Source organism: Aythya ferina, assembly GCF_964211825.1.
Source record: "Aythya ferina genome assembly, chromosome: 2".
Classification (NCBI taxonomy): domain Eukaryota; kingdom Metazoa; phylum Chordata; class Aves; order Anseriformes; family Anatidae; genus Aythya; species Aythya ferina.
Window position 1 is genome coordinate 10,513,633 of NC_140297.1, and position 12,125 is coordinate 10,525,757.

Sequence of the window (12,125 nt, forward strand, 5' to 3'; positions counted from 1 at the left end):
CAGTATTGTATTTATTATTGTTGTAAGCGTGGAATTTTCAAGTGTTCAATGCTAGTTTCTATCATATTCTTTAGCACATTACTGGACAGAGAATGACTTGCAATTAAATACTGAGTTATTTGTAGCAACTACTTTTATGGGCTGGCAGAACAGGAAAAAAAAAAGTGATAAACGGGTTCCATGCTATGACCATCCTTATTCCCCAACACTACCCATGCAATGCTATACCGTAAACAAAATAGCAATAAGAAATTTGGGATTCTGTAGCTAAGTAGTCAGCTTTGGGCAAGGAACTTCCTTCCCCTTTCCATGCCCTAGAGTTTAGAGATCTACTGATCAGAAGTACTGATTGAAACACTGAAACAAAAATACCATCTCCAAAAGTAGGTAAAACATGAAGTTTGCAGCTTAACCTCTGTAAGGGAGGGAGACAATGCTAGGAAAAATAGGAAAGGAACAAATAGAAAAATAGAAAAAATAGAAAAATAGGAAGGGAACAAACCAAAACTTATGACAAAGCCTCTACATATTTCCTAGATAAACTATTGTAAAACAGAAAAGCAAGATTGTAAGGAAAAACTTAGGGGATTGTTAGGAGATGGTGGATGAGAGAACTATAAATTATTCCTTTTTAATTAAGAGGCTTCAGTGTATTTTAACAAACTTTTAGAGCTTCATTTAAGTAAAATCCAGTAGTTTAACAAAAAAATAAAGACGTGGGTTCAATTTAATCTAGCACACAAAACAGAAGGCAGACACATTTTTGTGTGTTGCAGTATTATGAAACTAATATTAAGCATGCCATAATTCTATTCTATTTATTTTTACTCTGTATTAGAGTAATTTTACTCTCTCTGCTAATTTATGGAGTTCCCCCAAATTCAATACAGTGAGGTTAAGAAGATAATACAGGACTATTCCAAATGAGGTACATCTCTTTAGCTTTTAAAATCTCCCATAATACTTCTTTCAAGCACTGCTCTGTACATGCTAGAACAGACTATTTACTAAATGAAATCACTAGTCAGTGATGTAAATTGTTCAGGCTACTGTGATTCGATTTGTTACACTTCAATGCAGTATTTTATTTTAACTGAAATTTAAGGTGAGTGGACAAATTTGCAAAATGCAAAAAAAATATGAGGCCTGAAAACTTCCATCTTTGATTAGTATTTTAGCCATGACTCCCAAAATTTCTCACCTAATAGCAATGCTAAAAAATGGAAAAATTCAGTGCTTCCTCTATCTATTTATGGTGGGGTTTACTTTATTACTGCCATAATTTCAACCATGAACAGAACACTGCTAACCTGAAATAAACTAAATACAGTTTGTGCTCACCACAGACAAATTACTTCACACTGCCATAGTATAATCCATATAACGACAGAAACATGTTTTATGTGCGTTTTACACAGGCAAATAAACATTACTCCAAACGCCAACCTGACAGAAATCTCATACAAATATTCTGCCACTGTAACATCAACCGCACGCCATAAATTTCATGTTGAGGACTTCATTTCCTTCAAATCTACCACAGATATCCTAAACCAAAGCAAGCAAGTTTACCTGAATTCAAGGAAGTAGGCCTTTTCCCAGTTAGTTCTTATAATTCCCCATGCTGATCCCATACTATTTATGGAAAACACTGCATAATAAAAACATGCAGCCTTTCAAGTCCAGGAAAGGAGCATTCTTTAAAGAAAAAATCACACTGATTTAAGAGTAATGTTTTATTAATTATATAAATATATTACCATACTACTAGAAATATGGACCTTACATTACACATTTTGAAAAAAAGAGAAAGAATAGAACACATAGCTTAAGGTGTGTTAGTGAAGCAGTGTGCCATACTACCAAGCAAGACATGCTGGAAGTAAGCAAGAGATACCTATGAGAAAAGGGCATCCATGAGAATATAACTTACAGGCAGGTTTCTTGCTGAGTCCAAATAGAGAATAAGTAATGCAGAAGAAAGTCCATCATTGGCTTGGTCTTTATCAGCTCTAATGCTAGTTAGCACCTAAATAAAAACCATACTGTGAGTAACCATACTGAGAAATGTTGGCTGATATTCTCAAACCGTAACATTAAGAGAAAAGAAAAAGAAGGAAAAAGCATTTTAAAAATCCCATGCTACAGAAGTACGTTGACAGGTATGACTCATTTGAGATCTCTAAAGACAGACAGCTTGGAATAAAGTTAGAGGTTTATCCAAATTCGCTACAGCTAAAGAATTAAATCACTTACATATTAAAATGTGCACACACACAAAAAAAGGGAGGGGGGGAGGGAAGATTAGGAGAAAATTAATGTGTTCTTTCAATACCTTGTCTAGGTTTTCTGCCGTTGGCATCAATGTGAGCCACTCCAGTTTTAAATGCAATTTTCCTTTGGACACTTCATCCAAAGTAAACCACTAAAAGTTAAGCAAAGTAGTGTGAAATAATCTGACACCAGAGAAATACATAACTGCAATCGGCTCTTCAGGAAATTTAGGAAATTTTAGAACACACTAGAGATCTATTAGAGCTGGAATTTGTATAAACTAAAAAGATCTAATATATTGTTTAAAATGTCCTGTATCACACTAAATTTTACGACAATGTATAACTATTCAGTTCTGTCATACAAAACCACCGATGCAGACCTCTATGTTGTCCTGTGAAGGCATTTTTAAAACATCAAGAGAATTCTTTGAGTTCTTTAAAGCTGTTCTACAAATACAAACTAATACATAACATCACTAATAACATTGCTGTTTATTGTAGGATAAAACTTCCACTTTCCTCTACATTAGTTTAATTAAAGTCTAAAAGTAGTTAATCCAGGCAAATAACTATTATCATGGAAGAAAAATCCCTTACCAAATACTTAAGTCACCATTTTTTGCATTCACATACTAGTGAGCTTAAAACTCAATGGCAGAAGAAGAAGGGCTTCATTCAACAGTTCAGCTATCCTTTAAACCACTGCATTATTCATCAATAATATTTTACTATCGTTAAGATTATTCAGGAACTATCTTCAGGAAAAAATGTGAGAACAACTAAATGTACAACATGTTTTGTTGCATTTTTTTTGTTTGCTTTTTGTTTTGTTTTGTTTTTTTTAAACCATAACTTACCCAACACTTACCTCATCTAGAAGTCGTTCCTTTTCAACTTCAATTAAATCTATCATCAAACTAGGAAAAAAAGAAAACAAACAACAACAACAAAACAAACAAAAAAGTGCTTTAGACAAGAAGCAAAAAGTCTAACACAGAGCTCAACCCCCACCCTGTGCTTGCTGAGTATCCAGGTTTCCACTGATAGCAAAAGATCAAAACAATACTATTCTTTTAGCCCCTAAGAGAGAAAAAAGTAGAGAGAAACTGTCTGAGCCAGGATGGAATGCAGGATGATAGAAAATATGCCTGTACTAGAGCCCATTTTGTAGCTATGAGGGCAACTGGCAAAATATGGTTCATACACATATGACTAAGCTCTCAAAACCATGACCACATCCAAACTACCCACTGGAATTAGCCCCTGGACATACGTTATGACCAAATTCATGCTTTAGAATTGTCTGACAGAGACAATTTGGTTTGGTTTGCACAAACCAAAAGTGTACCAGGGAATCTGCTAAAAATTAAATACTGCAGACAAATGCATGCTGGTGTATGAATATTTGTCTTGCCTTTTGTTTTACTAGTACTAGTATACACATTATGATCAAGTTGCCACTCTTCCCCCCCACCACTTCAATGTAAGATTAGGGAAGTGCAAAGAAAAGAAGCCTTAGTACTACCTACTTCTTTACTTAAATGAGAAGAGAAGTAGGTACTGTTGCTCCTGTTAAGAGAGAAGGAGCTGGAAAGATAAGGGAGTTCTACTCTGTATGGAAAGCAACAATGGGAAGCTCCAAAACTCTGCAAGAAATAAAGTTGACAAATTACTGGTGAAAGAAGCTGACTAAAACCCTGAAATGCTTATGGGTAAACACTAAACGTAGGCCTATGGAATCTAAGAGTGAGTAATGTTTGCGAAAGCATTATAGCAATACTTTTTCTTTAACCAAATTGCTAAGATCACCTCGTAGAGGAAAAATAAACTGAGCTAGCCAATTAAAAAAATACTCTCATGAGGAAAATACACATTTATAATTATTTCTTCAGATGAAGTTAATGTATTTTAAGATTCAATGCTAGCTTAAGAATATTAAAGCAGGTACAGTACAATTCATAAAAAATCAAAACACCCTTTTCTGGGTATCCACAACACTTACCTTAATTTATTTAGATGAATATGAAAACATACATATGTGTATAAATACACACAGCATATTTTAATACAAATTTGTTTTCATTACATGTAGAGTCCAAGGAATTAGGAAACTACTTAATAGCAAAATTTGAAAAGTAATTTATAAATGCAGTAACACAGCAGAAATACAAGTGCAATAAAATTTAAAAAAATTGAAAAAAAAAGTTACATCAAAATATTTAATCTCTTTTCACTATGTACACGCATTTTCTCCATAACATTTACCTTCCAAGGAAGTCATCTTTATCTGGATCTTCATCAAAGAGCTCAATCTCTAGCTCCTGTCCTGGATGTTCATATACTAAGGCCTGGAAGTAGAGTAAGACAGCATTGTCTATGGTAAAACTAACTGGCTTTGTCAAATGGCACAGTAACAATAAAACACCGAAACAGCAGTGTCTTTGTGTATTAACACATATCAACAAGCAAAAACTTTAAAAATATGTGATTTTATGAGTTGAGCAAGCGTAAGAGCTTTTCAGGTGTGTTTTTGTTTTTTTTTTTTTTTTTCCTGTTCACGTTGGTATTAGGGGACAACTTTTCAGAATTACTGTTGCTAAGTCTAGACAAAGTCACATACATCAATGGAGAATTGCTGTTTGTTAAAGAACTTTGGACTTTTAGAAGGAAACATCAAAAACTTCCTCAAGAAAGTCTCCAGAGTATTTTCTTTAGTAAAAGAAATTTTAGACGACCACATTACAAAATGTGAAACACATTTCTATTGATTATACCTCATAAACTTCATTCCATTTTGGATTGAGATTTTCTTTGATGACCTTGCTTTGGAAAATCTGGTTGCCTACACGGATGATTCCATAAGGATCTGACTTTCCTTTAACAATCCCTTTTAGGTAGGTATCTTTACCCTCCAGGTCCTGAGCTTCAATAAAGTGTATCCTTAGAACACCCTGAAAAAGGAAAGGATGAGTTTATGTGGTAATCTGAAAGTTTCCATGCCATGACAGTTCATGTAATGTATGTTTCATAATTTCCAATGCAGTTTCCTTAAGATGAAACTTGGTTTGGACACACAGTGGATCAAGAGATATCACACAAAACACCTAAGACTCAGAGAAATTCTTGAAGAAAAAATAAATTGTCATCAGTAATCTGAAATATACCAATTATATCAAGAAATGCCATGCTACTGGAACAGAGTAGCACTAAGTAGTAACAGTTTTCAAGTAAAAAGCACATTTTGCAGTAATAATATAAAACATGTTACATAATTTTTAATCCACACAGTTGAACTATGCTTTACAGGTAATATGTGAAAGATAACAAAACAAAAAAAGTCCTTCTCAGTGTTATTATCAAACACCATAAAATTATTTATAAATGGGGTTATTTAAAGCGAACAGATTCATTGTAACCTCTACTACTGCAATAAAAAATATTAGAAATTCATATGGATGTACATACCTCAGACAATTACTACAACAAAAAAATTAAATGCCAAACTATTACTATTAACAGAAACATACATACCTTTGGAATAGGAAACCGCAACTGAGCAATCTGCACTTCACTGACAAGGGGAACAGTAATTCTATTTGGGAGGACCAGGTAGTTGGATATTATATCCAATATTATTGTATCCGATAAGCCACTGTTGGAGAAAACAATACTCAGTTACTTCATGGGAATTAAACACACTATGTCACACTAACATACTGAGGCAGCTCAAGCATGAAACTTTATAGAAAACCATATTAACACTTGAGATCCCTTTTTTTAAGGGATAAAAAACCCACTGAAATAAATCTAAGTATTAATGTAGACTTTCTAATCACGTTTAGAAGCTAAGAGTATTTATTGCCACTTTTAGAATAAGGTAAACATGTCTTGAGGGAAAACAATGCAGAACAGAAAACTAATCTCTACATCCTCATAGCATTGCAATTTGTTAACAGCTACCACTTATATCTTTTGCTGCTTAACAACCTAAATGGACAAATATTTGCCCTTCTTGAGGGGTGTAGAAACCAAATCTATTCTTAAAAACTTTTTTTTAAACTTTTTCGTTTTTTTAATAAAGTATTCTTGCCAAAATGGCCACCAGGTGGAAGCAGCTGATATGTGAATAACACAAACCAAGGACGGGAATATAAAAGTTCTCCCAAGTTCCCCCTCGCCTTTTCAAAGCCACCCAGGGTAAAGGGCTATTGCATAAGTCTTCTTGCCTGCATTGCATATAACCAAGCAGATGTTAACTGTTAACCTACTTTTATATTTCAGTAATGACTTAACTGTCCCTGAAAGTTTGGCTAACTGCTGCTGTATTGTTATGAAGCAAGTTGTCCTCTGGAGCTAGAAGAACTGTCATTTAAACAGAAACACAAAGGAAGCATGCTCTGTGGACAAGTAAAATATAGCCTAGGGAAGTAAAACAGGTTTTGTGCTCGTAAAAAGGGAGTGGCGGTACAATCATAGTGGTAATGAATCACTAAATAACCCAACCTCCTAACATTTCCTAAGCCAAGGGTTCACCCAGTTTGGGTCTGAACTGAGAACAGATCTGGACGTTGTCAGACAAACACCCCTGATTAGCTGCACTGCCTACACTGGCAGAAGACAGAATAGGAGCGGAATAATTCACTGAAGACGAGGATTCAGGGAGAGGCTGGCAGTATCTAGAAAGGCTCAGAGAGAAAATGATGAAAAGTACTCGAGGTGTTCTGAACTGCAGGTGCACTCTTGCTAAAGCGGGTGAAAATGTTCCAGGGATAAATGAGTTCTCCACCTAAGTACACTTCCTTTAAGATTCTCCTTTTACAGTCTTTATGAAATTCAGATGCAGATAATATGTTTGATTACTGCATGCATTTTTTCAGATTAAGCACTTGTAAGTAATCACCTTGTGAAGCTTTTCTATGACTGAACCTGCAGCTGAGAGTAGTTCTGACTCAAGCAGCTAGCACATTTATACAGTGTATATATAATAAATGTACATTACATTATAAGTAATATATGTTACATTTTTCATTTTGGGAGAAAATTTACCAGATAACAATAAATAAAAACATTATGGTAGAGAAGGGTACCAGAATTAACCCATTAAATACAACCTGGCCCATTTTATATTTTTTTCATGTCAGAGACTTGCAACCTGTAGAGCATGCCTCCCCTTGGTGGCCCTTCCTCACCACAAATATACCCACTAGAATGGGCGAGGACAACTCAGGATTACAGCCTGTGAAGCTGCACTTTTCACTTAACTCATACGCAGCAGCCTGGTTTCTAGTTTATACGGGTAAACACACAAGGGAGCTGTCTGCGTGAAATCTCTCTCACTAAAATACTTCACTGAAACTTCTGCAGCAGTGAAGCAGTTCAAACTCCTAAGTGAAAATTTATCTTCATTAGATGGTTGGTCACGAGCTAAACAAAAGATCTGAGATGTGCTATGCAGAATTTCTACAAAAAAAAAAAAAAAAAAAGATGAAAACAAGATTCTTGAGCAATTTTTGCCCATAATGAGAGGTTTCAGCCTTCAAATAAAACATAGGAAAGTGAAGGCATAATGGTGTGACAACAACTGGAGCCTGTGATTACAGTAATGGGTGGAGTATTACCAGTTAACCTCAAATACTTACCATCTTAGCTCTGAGTGCTAAACTGTAACAGAACAGGATTTGCTAGGAATATTACTAAAAATAAAAAAAAATAAAAAAAAAAAAGAATAGTATTGAAGAACAGCCTGAAGGGAAGAAAACTTGCTATTGACCTCAAAATGTAACATTACTGTTGACTGGAAAAAAACAACGCTACTGATGCAACTGCCAGTACCAATGTCTTTTAGAAGAGCCAGTATGTCATTTGGCCAACTCCTATAGACAGTCGCTTTACATTCAGTGAATTGACTATAACAGACTACTTAATTTATTTGCTTACAAATCTTTAGGTTGTATAAAAAGTTGATTTTGGGGGAGGTAGAGGGGAGCAAGAGTTTTCATAAAAAACATTTACTGGTCACTTAGATCTGTGACACCAGTTTTCTTAAACACATCTACTGTAAATCCATTTGCTAGCTTTTTAATGGCATCCAGTACAACAGGAACAGAGGAAACTCAAGGTTACATCAAGACAGGGCTACCCAGGCACATGTTTATTCTCTGAAAGTGTCAGTGGATGATGCTAATACATTACATATAGGCAAAGTTTCTTCTCAAGTTAATTTGTTAAATTTAATTTGTTTAAATTTGTCCTAGATAGAAGTCTTCATTCCCTTTCCCTTCTTGCAGAGTTTATCCGGTCATATTTACAAAGACTTTTATTCTACGGGAATGCTAATCCCTACAGATTTACAGTTTCAGTATTTCTTAAAACAACTACCACAAGATAATCATATTTTTGAAAATAAATAGCTTCCTTTAGTTGTCACTGTAACACGTGGTGCTTTTCAAACTTCCTCAGTTCAGTTTTGCCGAATGTCTTGTTTTCAAGTTATGAATGCCAAACATTCTCTGACGAGCCGAGAAGACAGCTCCCATTATTTTGTTAGGGTTGACTCAAAGTTTTAAGATAAACATCTCAAACAGTCTTAAAACTGAAAGAAGACAAAAAAAAAAAAAAAAAAAAGGAAAAAGGAAAAGCTGAGGTGACGGTAGCTACACCAACAACAAGCATACTTTTCAAAATACAAATCTGATTACAAGTCTCCAACAGATAGCTATCAAACATCAGAAACTTTGTTCCTGCTTTTGTTAGTTTGCCTACCCAATAAGAAGAGAAAGCTCTGCCTTTACATTCAGTAAAGTGCATGCCCGAAGACAGTTTTTTCGATTAATCATTCTACATGACCCAGGTCAGAGAACAACAAGCAGGCAATGGTACCAAAGCTACCTTGAAAGAAAAGTTGTTGTGTTCTTGTAAATAGTTTTGATCACATACATTATGAAATAAGCTACAGACATAAATATACCTATCCCAGCCTAGCAAAAGGATCAGAGATTAATTCGTGTTGAAAGGGAGCTACTGAAGGCCTCCCTAAATAAGACAAAAAGACAATCATTTCTGCTAGGACCAAACTCCCACTCTGGGATTCTGAAGGTCGGTCTCACAGTGTTGTCCCAACATGAACACTTGAATTTTGCTAAAACATCAGAGAAATTAATATGAAAAATGAACTGGCATTCATGGAATTTCACAGAATTTTACAGAGAGAAACTGGACTCATACGAGGTAGTAGATACTCACTCTTTAAAACACAGAACATCCTGAAAAAGAACACTGAAGCTTGTAAATTATGAATTAAGTGAATTTTAAATAGCAACATGACACTTTCCAGATGTTTAAAACTTATCTAACCAAATATTAGCCAAGTGGGATACTCGCAGTTGAAAATCATTCTTTATAAATACAAGGTAAAAATAATATATATTTTTTTATTATTTCATTACTTAAACTAAGAAGTGTGACCTATGGAAAAGAGAGGCAAATTAATGGTCAAGCAATAGAGACAGTTTTATCTATTTAAATCTTTATGTTGATGTAAAAGTTCTTGGTTAATTACATAGTCTTAAACTGTTTCAGTTGTTGGTACTTAGTACAATTATTTTTTCAGTTCATGAAAACAATAGAAAAGTAAAATGCTTGAGGCAGTTTATTACAGCGTCTTCAAAAACTCAGCTTCACTGCAGAAAAATAACAAGCAGTTACCTACTCAGTTATATTACTCTCTAGTTAGAGCTCTCTAATTTTTAGGGGCAGAAAAGGCAGCTGTGTATTTTCTTACTGTATTGTCTTCTACTCATAGTGCAGAAATGGCACAGATCTGATTGCACAGAGTACTTTTAGTATATCTCAACCAGCCATAATAGAATTCATCTTCCTGTCCTCCACATCCCCTCCTGATGTGACTTGAGTATTCACACAACCTGGATCCTCCTCGTACAGAGACTTGAATTTGACTCCTCTTGTGAGCTATACTAACAACAGAATATGAATTATATTCTTGTCCTTTTCCTCATGGAGTTGTATAGAAAGAACAATGGAAGTTGTTACCAAGCTTCCAGCAGCAACTGCATCAAATTCATTTAGTAGGAGACATTTACAAAGTACAAGTAAGTAATGTGTAGCCAGCAGCCACAGGACGTGAAAGGTACCTGTGGCAGCACCCATCTCGTGTTCATCACTGTTTATAACAACAGTATGTCAAGCTGTCATACCCAAATATACAGCCTATCCATACAGATAAGAAAAACAAATACAGCACTGAAGAAATCTAGTGGCAAGGCAGAGCATGAGTCACCCCAGTTACGGTTACTATAGGAACCATACCACATCTAGACGGCCCTATTATACACATATGTGGCCAAGCTTAGTTGCTGTGGAAACCGTAAACTTGAGACACTTAATGAGACTTTGTTTACATTTGAGGTTTTCGTGTTTCCTGTCAGGCATGGTATGAATCTCAAGAGCCTTGTAAGCTTAAGTACTAAATGTAAATTTATTAGTGTTACCTCAAAAGAGCAAATTATTACTCAGGAGCTGTATTTTGGAAGCCATTTTCTCACTCGTCAAGAAAACCTCTTTCCTCAGAGGCAGTGTTAAGCAGGCTTGAAACATAAGCGATCCTTGCAGCCATTAACCTACTTCATACAAGTTCTAATTTCAAGCTGCTCAACTGGGATTCCATGCAACGGCCTCCCATGTCTCAGCAAAGCAGGAACCACTTCAGTCATGCAACTGAGCACTGCAGGATTAATTTAATACCTAAATTCCATCTCTTGGTTTGAGACGATCAAAATAAATCTGGAATCTGCTAACTCTTGAGAGTCTGGGATCGAATAAAAGGGCTAGTCGCAAAACCCAAGTGTGTATCAGATTCATTTATTATCCCCTTAGCCACTGCCTCAATATTAAAAAGCCCTCGAGTAACTATTACAACTTTGACAGTTATTGCAATGCTAAAAAATAATTTAAAAAGAATGGTTTTCCCCTCTACTTCTGCTTTTTCCTTTGTGGTTTTACCATTTAGTATTTTGAAAAGCTCTGAATAAGCCAAGCATTTTCCCTAACTATATATGGTCAACGTTTCTGCTATTCCATTTGATCCTCACATAATAAATTGAAATCTTTAAGCACACAAAAAGATTAGAAAGTTTATTTAACTTTATCACACTCTTAAGGTATTTCTTACTATCTTTACACAAGCAACTAGAGATTTATTGGCATACAAAGTCATAAGCCAAGATATTACGAACACTCTAGCCTGAAAAATAAGGCTCTTTATCTTTCTGCTGTCCTAGGAGATGGCACACAGGATATTCACAAGAATCTGGAAGTCTGCAAAGGCTGAGAACACTAAAAAAAAGCAGATTAAGAACTATCTTTTCAAAATATTTTTAGCAAGATCTGCTAGATATACTTCTGACATACATTTACTTACACGCATTATCATTACCTTTTCCATATTGAGCAATTTTGCTTAATTCTAAATTAAAAGATAACTGATCAGAGACATTCAACCTAAAATGATTTAGCTTGGTTTTATTATGGCTTTATGGGGGCTGGGGATGGGGGGAATGAAGTATCAAATACTGCTTTATATATACTCACTTCAGCCCTGGAACATCCAGAAGATTGGTCAGTCCAGTCCAGTTAATTTCTAAAAGCTGTGAATTACAGAGGAAAAATAAAAAAAAAAAAAAGGAAAAGAAAAAGAAACAGAAAAGCGACTTAGAATTCACAACACTGAGGAAATGAATCTGATGACTAAAGATTCTGATCAGTGGAAGGCTAATAACCAGTTTCCAGGAATTTTTTAAACAGCAAACCAAAACCTCTTCCACTCCAAATAAT

General features: G+C 35.0%; 1 protein-coding gene across 3 annotated transcripts in view; it reads right to left on the reverse strand.

Annotated features, from left to right (window-relative positions):
* The window catches only part of ESYT2 (extended synaptotagmin 2), an 80,569-nt gene that overhangs the window by 18,660 nt on the left and 49,784 nt on the right, over positions 1–12,125 (reverse strand). For all 3 annotated transcript variants that reach the window (XM_084510023.1, XM_084510021.1, XM_084510022.1), the window contains exons 7-13: positions 11,883–11,938; positions 5,808–5,928; positions 5,051–5,227; positions 4,542–4,624; positions 3,145–3,193; positions 2,336–2,425; positions 1,934–2,029 (exon numbers count right to left, since the gene is read on the reverse strand). In XM_084510023.1, coding sequence (XP_084366149.1) covers positions 1,934–2,029; positions 2,336–2,425; positions 3,145–3,193; positions 4,542–4,624; positions 5,051–5,227; positions 5,808–5,928; positions 11,883–11,938 — 672 coding nt within the window. The remainder of the gene's footprint in view (positions 1–1,933; positions 2,030–2,335; positions 2,426–3,144; positions 3,194–4,541; positions 4,625–5,050; positions 5,228–5,807; positions 5,929–11,882; positions 11,939–12,125) is intronic.